The 13,515-nt window shown below is 42.9% G+C and overlaps 1 protein-coding gene across 2 annotated transcripts in view; it reads left to right on the top strand.

The window, feature by feature from the left end:
* The window catches only part of KCNH1 (potassium channel, voltage gated eag related subfamily H, member 1), a 252,546-nt gene that overhangs the window by 9,955 nt on the left and 229,076 nt on the right, over nucleotides 1-13,515 (top strand). For both annotated transcript variants that reach the window (XM_015568819.1, XM_015568818.1), the window contains exons 2-3: nucleotides 6,740-6,863; nucleotides 10,300-10,406. In XM_015568819.1, the coding sequence (XP_015424305.1) occupies nucleotides 6,841-6,863; nucleotides 10,300-10,406 (130 nt within the window). In that variant the 5' untranslated portion in view covers nucleotides 6,740-6,840. The remainder of the gene's footprint in view (nucleotides 1-6,739; nucleotides 6,864-10,299; nucleotides 10,407-13,515) is intronic.

Raw genomic sequence — 13,515 nt, 5'->3', positions numbered from 1 at the left:
TCTGAGACAAAGTAGATGCTCAGATATGTGTTGTGTTACACTGAGCCGCTCTTAGATTCCCTTCCTTCCACCCTATCTTTACTGAGCCTTTTACCACGACATTTTAAAATATCAGAGGAGGCAAATGTAAAACTAACTAAAAAAATCTTTTTTCTAGTACTCTTTAATATTTTTACTTGCTTATTTTGAGTCATATTTTTTTTGAGTTCTGGGAATGATATTTTTGGTGTTATTCAATAATGGGTTAAGAGTTTTGTTCAAAGTACCTATAAAATATACAGAGATACATTAAGGCAGTATTATTACTATAAAATGAGAATAATTATTAATTAATTTATTGCACTACTTTTTAGCAAATGATCACACAAATAAATATTTCCCAATAGTAATTTAACATATCGCTGACCCCTCTCCTTTATGAAGTGAAATATCATCTAATAAAAGAGAAACATACAAATTGACCGCACCTTCGCTATGCCCCAAGCCACGCCCACCAGCCAATCAGAGTGACTGCATGCAAATTAACCCAACCAAGATGGCGGCCGGCAGCCACAGAGCTGGAGCAAGCAGGAGGCTTGGTTGCCCTGGCGATGAAGGAAGCTTTCCGTCTGCCCTGGCTGGCTGTGGCCTCTGCTCAAGGCAACAAAGTTTCAATTATAGAAGATAAATAAACCCCAGATACCTGCTTCCAGCAAGCCTCCACTGGGAGCTTGGGAGGCTGGGGGCTGTGGCCAGCCTGTAAACAGCCATCAGCCCCTTACCCAGGATGGCCACACCCTCATGGGGTGAGGGTCCCTGCTGGGGGGATTGGTCAGCCTGCATATAGCCATCAGCCCCTCACCCAGACTGGTCGGGCACCCCAGCGGGGGAGTGTCAGCAGCTCTAAGGATGTCTTACTGCAGCTTAGGCCTGCTCTCCGCTGGCAAGTGGACATCTCCAGAGGGCTCCCAGGCTGCCAGAGGGATGTCTGACTGCCAGCTTAGGCCCAATCCCCCACGGAGTGGGCCTAAGCCAGCAGGTGGTCATCCCCCAAGGGGTCCCAGACTGTAGAGGGCACAGGCCGGGCTGAGGAATGCTCCCCTCCCCACCCCCCCAGTGCACAAATTTTTGTGCACCGGGCCTCTAGTTTACTATACACAAGTCTCTGCATTTCTAACACAATTTCATGTATAGTCTCATTCTCTTCCATACTGCTTGTGAAACCTGCTTTTACTGTTTCAACATCCTTTAATTTGATGCATAATGAAGATGGAGGTCATGTTTTGGAAACCGTGCACTTAGGGATAAATACCCAGTAAATGCAGCGTTTGAGTGTGCTTTTCAAATTGAAATCTCTCTTTTGTAATTTACCGGCTTAATAAAAAAAATGTATTTCAGTAGGATATTAAAATCAGAGACAAAGCAAATAACTATTGAATCTCTAAGGAGTTCAGTTTGTATTGTGCAAAGATTGGGCCCTTGACAATTTACAAGACTGATTTTCATGGAATTTTACTGTTGAAAAAACACAATGGAGCCACAAAGTGACTTGCTGATAATTAAGATTTTAGGTGTTTCATTTAGGTGTACTGTATTGACTATGCTTCTGGTTTTTCATCCTATCCTCCTTTCTCCCCCAAACTACCAAACCTTTGTCCTTTTGTTTATTAAAAAATTAACTTCTGGAAAAGATTTTATTTAGGTTCAGGCACATCAAACTGTTGTTTCCTGGTCTTTGTTTACTGCTCAGAGACAAACCTCTTGTTCTCTTCCTTTATCTCCATCATTATTTTTCTATTGTTTTCTATTATTTTTCTAAAATAAAGGAAAATATATATTTTTTACTCCAACTTGCTTTTTGTAAAAGCACTGATACCGTTAGGAATCTATAACATTGCAAAGGATTCTCTTGCAAGTAAAACTATCTGAAGTTATTAGAAGCACATTGTGGAGTTTTTACCGTAGCCCCCTGAATAACCAGGGTTGTGTCAACCGCCTGCTGAATGTAGCTTTTATCTGTGTAATTGCCCAAACTGAGTCACTTTTCTAAGTCATTGCTTTGGTTAGTTTCTCCTTTGTTACTTGTGGTAATTAGGATGGAAAGCAATTTTCTAATAATTTCTTTTTAGAATATCTCTGGGTTATGTTTTATGGGCAAATGGTAGGTTTGGAATGATTTTGACACATCTGACTACTGCAGCGTAGCCTGGCCCATGCCCTATCAGCTGAAGAAGCTTTATGTGCGGGGTTGGGGGGAGTCTTTCCAATTTTTAGATAAATGTTTGTTTTATCCTACAAGCAGGAAAACTGTGTGTGGGCTGAGGGAGGTTGAATTTAGGAAACCTTACATTTGATTGCACACACTCTTTGCAGCTAAAGACCCTCAGGGGGTAAAAAGGATCAGAGGGAGGCAGGAGACTTTGGCTCATTTGCATCAAAGGCTGAAGACACAGGGAACTTTGAGATGAGAGCCAATAAATCACGGCTAGGGCAGCCAGGTTGAACCCACACATCTTACTCAACAACGTGGGAGGGACTTGTTCAGTGCAGACAGTATGAATTTGGTGGCAGGCTTGGTGCTTCACAGTAGGCCACTGGAAAATTGGACTCAGATCCACCTAGATTCACTTCTTTATTTTACTTAACGGATCTTCTCTCCTTTAAAAAGTCCCACCTCACTAAACAGCAAGGGGAGACTAGGTATGGTGGACTCCGAACTTCCCAGTTAGTGGTATCTCAAGCTCTTCCATTTTAAATAATCTTTTTGGGTCTCTCTTGGGTTCAGACGCCAATTCTACCCATCCCCTTGCTTCTCTCCAAGATGGTGTGTGGGGTGGAGGCAAGCACTTAGCCTAGCCTCTGGGGCCTCAGATTTCCAGATGCAAAGCTTTATTTCTTCCCTCTAGTTTCTTGGGTCTCTAGCAATAGCCCTGGCGTGCTGGTCACTGGGTGACCAACTGATCTATGGGCTCAAGGGTGCAGCTGGTGAACCTATGTTCCATTCTTTGAAAAGAACTTGGTGTCCTGTCCCAATCCTACACATATCCTCCCTCTCTCCCCTTCTCTGTAACTTGATAATCCAGGCTCTCACTGGTGCTGCAGCTCACCCCTGATATTTGCCTGACCCCCCAAGTTGATCCTTGCCTTGGGCGGTTTGATAAGACATGGCCTTTGGTCACCTTACTCCACTGTGATAACCATCTGTTCATGCAACTTCAGCAGCAGCAGCAGTAGCAGGGCAGTAGGGAGCTTCTGGGTTCTTTGCAGACCCCGTGGGAGCTGAGGGAGGCTCAGTGGTGCTAACACAGCCAGGTTTACTGTGCAGCACCTTTGAGTTGCCGATGGGTGTTCTCTCCCACCCCTGAGTCTCAAATCGGGATCCAGGCACAAATTCTCCCCTCTTCTCCTCCTATCCTGTCCCTCCTCCTCTCCTGTCACTATGTGGAAGCAGGACTGTTATAGGAATACTAAATTTCAAGAAGAGACTATAGTTTGTAAGTGAGGGAAGAGACAAAACATTGCAAAGACTGACAGGAGCCCTAACCAGTTTGGCTCAGTGGCTAGAGCATCGGCCTGCGGACTCAAGGGTGCCAGGTTCGATTCCGGTCAAGAGCATGTACCTTGGTTGCGGGCACATCCCCAGTAGGGAGTGTGTAGGAGGCAGCTGACCGATGTTTCTTGCTCATTGATGTTTCTAACTCTCTATTTCTCTCCCTTCCTCTCTGTAAAAAAGAAGCAATAAAATATATTAAAAAAAAAAAAGACTGACAGGAGAGGCCAAGCATTTATAGGAGGAAACCATTACTCCTACCCATGTCAGTATTTCCTGAGGGCATCCTTGTGTATCACAAGCTAAGTCATAATATATAATGACAATATTGGGAATGTTGACTCATCAATGAAAGATCTTATTATACTTAGTGTTTCTATAGGAAGGCACATAAATATTAGGTGTTACAAAGATTTTCATAGAAATGGTCTGATTGTAGTATTTGAAATGGGATACGAAGGAGAATCTGTAACATATGGTTAAAAGCATGAATTTTGAAGCGAGACAGATCCAGGTTCAACCCCCACTCTCATCTGCTCTATTCCTCAGAAGCTCAGTTTCTTCATGAATAAATGAAATCCATGACGCTACATTCAGTTAAGTAATACCCCCTCATAAAGGTTGTTCTAAAGCTTAAAAAAATCTTAATATATAATAAAGTACTTAGTACAAAGCCCGACACAAAGTAAATATCAATAACTTCTACCCATTCTCAGGAATATGTGGAATATAGCTTATGTGGAATCCCTTAGTTCCTGATGCCATATATGACATTATGACATCTGTATGGGTATCTCTGATCTTGTATCATCTTGTGTTCTAGAAGGTAATTTTCAGGTCAATTATTTGTAGTTCATAAGTTGAAGGCAATCCAGAATATTTCCCCTTTCCAGCCAAGCAGTGTGGGGGGTCACATGTATGGGCTATGGCAGGTGGGCCAGGATGAATTCCTTTCCTGTTGGAGACAGATGGCTTTCTGACTGGGACTAGAATTCTTTCTTCCGTTGGCTCAAGTCCTTGGATAACGAGGGAATGCCTAGACCTTCTGTCACATCATGGGATCTTGCTCCCTGCAAGCTCTCATTTCTTGCTTGGGTTAGCAGTAGATAAACTGCTTTGGAATTTTAAATTCTATGATGAGAAATTCTCTGAGTGGATGGTCAACAGGCTGATGATTCTATTCTTCCAGCACTTCCTATTTTTCTGGCTCCTTTCTGAAGTCAAATAAAATGCTAGTGGACTTACCTGTTTCCTCCCCAATAAAGCTGTAGGTGAATAGGCACCCCAGGGACAGTGGGAATGCTTGAGGAATGATGAATACCTTTAAAGGATCAACAGAATATTTCATGAGAAATTGCAATAATATCTGGAACCTGAAATATATCCTGGTTTTATTTTATTTTTTTTAGTAAATGAAAAATTTAATCAATAACTTAATTTTTTCTGATTAAATTCGTTAAAAATTAAGAATATACTTACTTTTATGAAAGTAATATTTGCTCATGGTTAAAAAATCAAACTGAAGGGCTTATAAAGGAAACAAACATCCTATACCTTGTCCCTTTGCCCATTCTGCTAACCAAAGACCACATGTTCTAATTTTAGCTATTTCTTCTTACAGTTTCTTCCATGTCTCTAAATAACTTGCATCACAACTATTTCTAGATTTATTAATTTTAGCTATCTCGTGGCTTCTGTTAATTTAGCTGAGGTTTTAGCTCACTTTATTTTCTTTCCACCTCCTAAGATTATATTGCTCCCTTATTGGTTATTTTTGCAATTTTAAGTAAAATATTAATACCTTATCATAGCAACTCTAGATACCATCGCATGATTGTTCGCTTTTATTTCTCTAAGCTTATCATTTGTATTTTTACAGTGTCAGAATTGATGAGGTTATATTCAGATACTTAATAATTAGATATTTCCATGCTTGACTATGCTGGTTTTAAAAGTTGGAAATTAAGATGTTTATAATTATGACAATAATGTGACATAGTGTATTTTGATTTCCTTTCTTGCACAGCTTTTTTTTGATGCTTCTAATTTCTTTTCCTGCCCTCCAAAGTATATACCTTTATTGAATTTTTATGTTGTTTATTCCTATATAACTCACTTCCGAAACGTCTGTTCTCTGAACCATTGTGTATGGAATGATTTCTATTAGTTCCCCCTGCTTTCTACACTTGGAGCCATTTCCCCTACTTCCCTTGCTGTCTTCTTTCTTCCTTTACTCCCACATTTTTGCTAATATACATTCTCAAGTAACTCCCCAAGAAAGGATATCTGGAAAATAAGTTACCTGGGTCTTTGCATACTTGAAAATATCATTATTCTATCCTCACATTTGATTGTGTTAAAATTTTAAAAAGTCTTCTGGCCTTCTCCCATGTTCTTTCTGTTGTTTTGATCAGGTTGCATGCTGATCCTCTTGGATTGACCTTCTAAGTCTTATTTTTTTCTTATGTTTCTTATCTTTTATTCCTTTTTTTAATCTTCTAATATTTATGCTGAATTTTAAATTTTTACTCACTTAAAAAACCTCACCCAGGATATATTTTTATTGATTTTTAGAGAGAAAGGAAGGGAAGGAGGGATGGGGGGGGGTGGGAAAGAGAGAGAGAGAGAAAGAGAGAGAGAGAGAGAGAGAGAGAGAGAGAGAGGTGAGAGAGAAACAATGATTGGTTGGCTCCTGTATGCACCCTGACTGGGTATCAAAACTTGAACCTAGCTGTGTGCCCTGACCAGAAATCAAACCTCCTAGGATGGGCGAATGTTAATCAGGGTCACAGAGGTCAATTTGTAGCTTCTGGCCCAAAGACTGACAAGCTGAAGATGCTGGATGGAGCCCAGAAGAAATTATCTTGGTATCTTTCTTGTTTCATATTACCAGAATACTTTCATTGAGGTAAAAAATTCAGACTGGAAAATGTCTCTTGGGAATCGCTGGATGGCTACAGGATCTGTTGGTTGGTTGGTTGATTAACCATGTTTCCTTTGCTAACTTCTTCTTGGGGTATAGTAACCGTAGCAATTGCATTCAGATGCTTCACTCTAAATCACTGTTCTTTTGGATTCCTTGAAGAGTCACTTTCTTATTCAAGAGACTATTATGGATGGAAGCAAAATTACCTGGTATGGTTGACAATATTTATGTCCTCATTGAATCGCAAGTAATGTGCCCTTTTCTTCTTTTTTTCTTTTTAACAGATACTAATTTTGTGTTGGGGAACGCGCAGATAGTGGATTGGCCTATCGTGTACAGCAATGATGGATTTTGCAAGCTCTCTGGCTATCACAGGGCAGAAGTTATGCAAAAAAGCAGTACCTGCAGGTATTTATCATTGGGCCTGTTCTGTTGGACAACCTATCAGAGCATCTTTTGGAAAAAGAAAATGGCTTACTCAGGGTGGGAATTACCCTTCTCTCATTCAGTGTTTATTCAGGAATATTTATGGCAATATCATCTCCATGTCACACACTGCACTGGGAAAATCAAAGACTTAAACTGCCAAACTCCCCCAAAGGCTGAACTCCCAGTCAGTAAGATTTGGGGTGGGGCAGGGAGGGGAACCTGGAAAAACTCAGAAAAATCATTTTATCTATACAATGTGAACTCAGAAATTGATAAGGTTTTAGATAAAACTGAATGTGAAAGTTAGAAGATTAAATACAATGAAATAAAATTTTAGATGATTAATTTTTAGGATTTATGGCTATTTTAGAGACTACAATGTTGGAAACAAGTGCCTTGATCATAGAGCTTTGCATCAGAAAAAGAGAAGAGAACCCATATTTTGTTGCCTTCCAGTTCTTGTTACAGCCGCTCTGATCCCTAACCCAGAGGCAGAGGCACATGGTGCTAACTGTGCAGCTTGCGTATTGGACAGGGTTACTCACCAAGCAGCACCTTTGGGCAGTGGTGTTAGAACAGCTCTTTCAAAGTGTCTTTAAGGTGTTGAGTGGAACACGGATCCTGCCTCCTGCCTCCTGCCTTGCATTTCCCTGCAGAGCCCTGGCAGGCCTGGGCTCAGCACCGCCGTAGGCTCCTCTCACTCCCCTCTTTTTCCTGAGTCCTTCCTCTGCCTTCAGTGTGTTTGTTTGCAAGAAGCGGAATCATTTTCCTAATCCTTCCAAATCAAGAAATAATCTCATCCCCAAAGGGTGGAAAACACTGTGTGACCCAGGCATCATTTTTGGTTTTCAGAGACGATGCATTTTCATGCTAGGAAGTCAGCCAAACAACTATAGTTTGGTGAAAAGTATGAAATGTTTTGAAAATATTATTATTTTCTTAAACTTTAGGTTTTGGGGACTGGGAAATAGAAAGTTTAAGATCCCCCATGCCCAATGCTCAAAGATTAAGAAATTATAACTCTTAAGTAATACAATAGAATCCTCTTACAGTCATGGTATGTTTTCATCCTCTTGCGTGTCTAGATCCACATCTACATGTGCACATATGCCATCAGAACTAATTGGGAGAGTTAGCTTCACTTTCTAGTGGGACTTGAGCGGCCTTTCCTTCCCTTTCTTGCTTCTTATTGGTTATAATCAGATACTTTAAGAAAATCAGATAAATTTGCTCATTTAGCCAACTTCAAAAAACAAACAAACCATATGATCCTAAGAAGTGCATGTACTTCCCTGAAGCTGTCCCTTCTCTAGAAATAAGGTAAACCTACCTTGTGCCAACTATACTAGTACTCCTCGCCCCTCAGGAGCCTCTTTTGCTTAATTCTTGCATTGCAGGCGTCTGAAGTAGAATGCCGTGGAAAAGCCTTCTTACACTACAGCTTAAGAAAGTACATCATCAGAGAATGAAAGCTGGGTGTCATTATGGGCCTTCGTGTATTTGAAGACTCCATTCTACAAGCATTTGTTTAATCTTGTGAAGTAAATTGCCGGCATTTAGAGCCGGCATCGCATCACTTAAATGGACGTCACTTAGCTAGCAAATTAACTCGGAGAAAGTGGGAGGAAGCTCAAAAACCTTCCTCTGAACAACCGGCTAAATAAAATGGTCATAGAGCTGAAGTTGTTACCCCCTCGGAGGAATCCTCTTGTTCTTGGCAGGGCTAATTCAGTCTTGATCTATTCTTTTTTTAAAGATAATTCAACAAGCTGGTTTATAGATGAAGAGCACACCCAAAGGCCAAGAGCTAGGCTTAGGGAAACCACAGATAATAACAGCTCTCACTGGGCTGGGAAAGGACATAATCAAGGTGACACGAATTCATAAAGTCCACAGCTAGGACACTTTGCTTACAGAGCCCGCAGTAAGCCGAAGGCCGCGCCAGTATCAAGCTAGGCATGGCACTCATCTTGGTGATTCAGGACTTGCACTCCATATCCTCTGAGCTTCTTCTTAGCTCTGAAATCCTATGATGCAGCAAGTCATCAAGAACCAGTTAGATTCGCATGTGGCATGCACCATTTTAGAAGACGGGGAGTGCCTTGTTTAGGAAGCCACACCACTGCTTCCACCTTCCCTGAGACTCGGGGGCTGAGTGTTGCTGTCTTTGTTATTGTTGCCTGAAGGCTGGGGTGGGCAGGATAGATGGTCCCTGCGTCTATGGGGAGCCTTTGTCTGAAGACTGGCTTTTCCAGCTCCATAGAGAAATAGCTTTTCTTCGCTTTCATTTTGTTAATGTCCTGTGCCGTGGCTCGCTCTGCCTCGTTGGGGTGTATCCTGTCCCTGGAGGGACAAACCCTCGTCTTTAGACCATAGACAGTGGGGACCAGGAAAATGGAAAGTTCTGGCAGAGTTTCTGCCTCTGCGGAGAACCAGTACGAGTAGGCAGGAGTTTCTGCCCTCGAGGAGTTTTCTCTGATTTTCCCCATGCTGCTGCTTTACCCGCTTCGTCTACTTTTCTCTACACGTGAGCAGGAAGGAGTGAGAATTTGTAGGATTTCATCATCAGTTTTTTAACTCAGTGCTTCCCCTCTTCTTTTGAGGGGGCAGAGGGTAGGAAAACAGCTGCATGAATTAGTGGCTGAATCTTCTGGTTCTTTAGCTCTGTCTTAATGTTTCGAACATCAAATTGCATCTCTTTTCTTATTTGATTGGAGACCTTTTGTGATTCTCCCCTCCCTACAAACTTGTATTTATTTTTATTGTGAATTAGAAGAAGGAATGTCTGTGGTCAATTTCCTCTGCATCTTTCCTACGAGTTCTTTCAGGATGAAGTTTAAATTACTCATGGCCTCTAAGGCCATGCTCTCCTCCATGACCGGGCTGTGCTTACCTCTCTGTGTCATCCGCTGCAGATTTCCCCTCATGATCTATATTCCAGTCACCCTGGACTGAACTGCAATCAGTTCCAGCGTTAACCTCACTCGCATCTCTGTGCCTTTGCACATGCTCACCTGTTGCCTGGAATGTTCTTTCCTTGCTAATTTCCACTTTCTCTTTAGATCCCATTTGTCCTTACCTCTGGGAGGCCTCCTCTGACCACTCAGAGAGTGCTCTGTGACTGTTCTGTGTTGCCTGATTCCTTATGTGTTGTCATACTGTTTTCTGATCTACTCTTCTCCAGTGTGTTTTTCTTATGAGACTGTTTATTTTGGGGAATAGTGACAGAGTCTTGATCACAGTTGAATTAATAAATCCTTTTTGAATATTTTCTGTGTGTGTGTGTGTGTGTGTGTGTGTGTGTGTGTGTGTGTACTACAGAGCACAGTGCTAGGTATAGAACAGATATTTAATATATGCTGGTAGAATAATAAATATTTGCTAATCTAACTTGAGCTCTTTTGTTGATTTGCAGTTTTATGTACGGGGAGCTGACTGATAAAGATACAATTGAAAAGGTGCGGCAAACATTTGAGAACTATGAGATGAATTCCTTTGAAATTTTGATGTACAAGAAGAACAGTGAGTATTCAGACCATTCTGAACCATGTCTTAATGTGCTTGGCACAGTAAAATATCTCGCTTCCTCTGTTGCTGTCTTGGGTTTTCTTCTCTCCCAGCAGCTAAATGCTGTTACTTGAACCCATTGTGTGTGTTGGGAAAAATGAATTGATGAGTCAGACTGTTCCTCCTGGGAACATTTGAACGAGTCGCTAGCCCATCGTAATCGTCTTCCTGCCCAGAGTTAGTGTTTTTCCTGTTGGCTTATTTATGGTGAATTCCTGGCGTAAGGCACTTGTAGACTATATACCTTCCAGGGGGAAGGGAAGAGATGGGACCGAAACTCTGTGTGGTTCATCTTTGTATCTACCTTTCACAGCACTTGGCACAGCAGGTAACACCAGCAGGTGCCCAGTTAAGAGTTTCTGAATACAATTTTGTTCTCCTAGTGACCTCAGTTTTCCATTATAGACAGTGTTGATATTCACAGTGCATCGTTAATTTGTATTTGTTTTGGCTACTTCCACAAAGTATGTTACAGAAGCTCGAGGTCAGTCCCCATGCACAAGGATAAAGCTTGCTTTTCCGAGGAGAATGGAGAGGAGCTGTGTTAGAAGTATGGGGCGTGGGCACAGGGCTGCAGCAGGACTGCAGAGGCGTCCCATTGCGTTTTGTTTTAACAGCGCGGTTTTGTTGGTAAAGAATCCTGTCCCTTATATACAGGATTGGATGGTAAGTCATAGGTTCAATAGAACATTTCCAGAGCAGTCCCAGTGGCACAGGGGGATACGTGTTTACTTCGGTGGCGTTCAAAGTGACGTGTTTTGCTCTGGAAAGCAGAGGGCACGTGCTGCTTTGATCTGGAAGGACCCAGGACTCGCTTTCAGTCTGGCGTGTTGGAGGAGGCAGCTTTGGTTGCTCACCTGGGCAGATGCTGGTCTGGAGATCAGCTCTGGGCATCCACAAATCCAAGAAGTTGGTCCTGTCGGTTTCATGGTAGAGATGTTGCCTTGCTCCATCTCACTCCTTCAGCCGGTGGGTGTAGCGACCTACCCCGCTAGTCAGCATAAGAGGAATGAGGTGAAAGATGGTGAAAGCCACGCCAGTCCTTCCACTCTGGGGAACACGGCCGAGGGTGATAGCTCTGACCAGTTGATGGAATGTTAAAGGTTTCCCACACCAACAGCTTTGCGTACTGGATGGTGCGAATTTCCCCACAACATACAATCCTAATTGGGTAGGTGTATCACCAGAACAATTTTTGCCTTTCTATTTTGCTGCGGAGGTTTCAAGCTTCATCAGACTGTGCATTTATCTTGCTCAAATTCAACGATATGTGTTTGGCACAAAAGGGGAGAGAGAAGGAAACATAATTTAAATAGAGTTAGTGATTTCACTTGCCACTGCCTTCAGTGAGCATCTGCCCCCGAGGGAGTATAAGATGAGAAAAGGGAATTTGCTCTTTCCTCAGCTGCCTCCAGGATGAAGGTCTCATTGAATCTCATACACTGAAGGCGATTCCGGTGTACGAAGTTCTCTTCTTCAGTAGATGTTGCCTTTGTGTGTGAGTCAGTTGGTTCAGCTGAGTTCTACAAAGTGTCAGCATCCCTTCCCTCCCTGGAGGTTGACTGAGTGGGCTCACTGAGAGTCACATGCCAGCTTGGGTAAAGGGCTCTGCTGGGGCTGGGGATTGAATCTGCACAGGCTGATGCTCTAACCACTAAGCCACTGATCAGGGCTATGCTTTTGTTTTTTTTTTAAACAGCGTTTTATTGACCTACTATGTCGGACACTAGGCTTGCTGCCAGGAATGTGGTTTTGGCAAGAGAGACGCAGCTTCTACCCTTATAGCATTTGTAGGGGTTGGGGCAGCATCCACAGGACAGAGCCATAGTGTCTGTGTTTTTTTTCAAAGGACCATTTATTTATTTAAAAATATTTTTATTGATTTCATAGAGGATGGGAGAGGGAGAGAGAGATAAAAACATCAGTGATGAGAGAGAACCATTGATTGGCTGCCTCCTGTACGCCCTCCACGGGGGATTGAGCCAGAAACCCAGGCATGTGCCCTGACTGGGAATCGAACCATGACCTGGTTCATAGGCTGACGCTCAACCACTGAGCCACACCGGTCAGGCGAGCCATAGTGTCTTGATGGTGACACCACACAGGGGAGTCACTTACTCCCAGCTTAGGAGGTCAGGGAAGGAAGTCATCCTTGCAGACAGGAAGTCCATGCAGAAGCTGAAGGGTAGGTGGGAGTTAGGCCAAGAGAAGGGCAAAGAGTACCCCAGGCTGTTGGAATGCGTAATTGAGTTTGTGATGCCACTTGCCATTGCCTTCAGTGAGGAGGTAGCAGGTGAGAGTGAGGAACAACAGGGCTTCTCAGACGTGGACATGCCTGGGAAGTCACCTGAGAATCGAACTACTATTTCCATTCAGTAGATCAGGGGAAGGTCAGAGATTCTGCTCCCAGGTGATGGTGATGCCGCTGGTCCACCTGTCACACTCTGAGGAGCCAGGACAGAAAGCAGCTAGTGAAGGCTGGCTTCCAGGCCTACATGTGTCTTTTTTAATTTTAAATTAAAAAAATATATTTTATTGACTTCAGAGAGGAAGGAAGAGGGAGAGAGAGAGAGAGAATTAATTATGAGAGAGAATCATTGATTGGCTGCCTCTTGCATGCCCCTACTGAGGATAGAGCCCACAACCTGGACATGTGTCCTTGACTGGAATCAAATCTGGGACCCTTCAGTCTGCAGGCTGATGCTCTATCCACTGAGCAAAACCAGCTAGGGTGTGTCTTTCTTCATGGCCAACTCCCTGCACCCAGCATGGTGCCTGACACAGAAAGTGCTCCACCAAAGCTCATGGAGTAATTACATAAAAATGTAAACAAGTGAGGGGTGGCCAATGGGGCTGCAAGGTTACTAAGGGCCGATGACACAGCCACGTTAATGAGTTTAGAATTTTTCTCAGGAGCAGCAGTGGTGGGGAAGGAGGGTGGGGGTGAGGGGCATGGAGGGGCTTTAAGCAGCATTAAGCAGATAATCAGACTTTCATTTTAGAAAGATGATTCCAGTGGAGTGTGGGGATGGAATGGAGCATTGGAGACTGGAGGTGGTGGCTG

This window comes from Myotis davidii, unplaced genomic scaffold (assembly GCF_000327345.1).
Source record: "Myotis davidii unplaced genomic scaffold, ASM32734v1 scaffold1525, whole genome shotgun sequence".
In the NCBI taxonomy this organism is placed as follows: Eukaryota; Metazoa; Chordata; class Mammalia; order Chiroptera; family Vespertilionidae; genus Myotis; species Myotis davidii.
The sequence above is the reverse complement of the archived record's forward strand: the minus strand, read 5'-3'. Positions and strand labels throughout refer to the sequence as shown.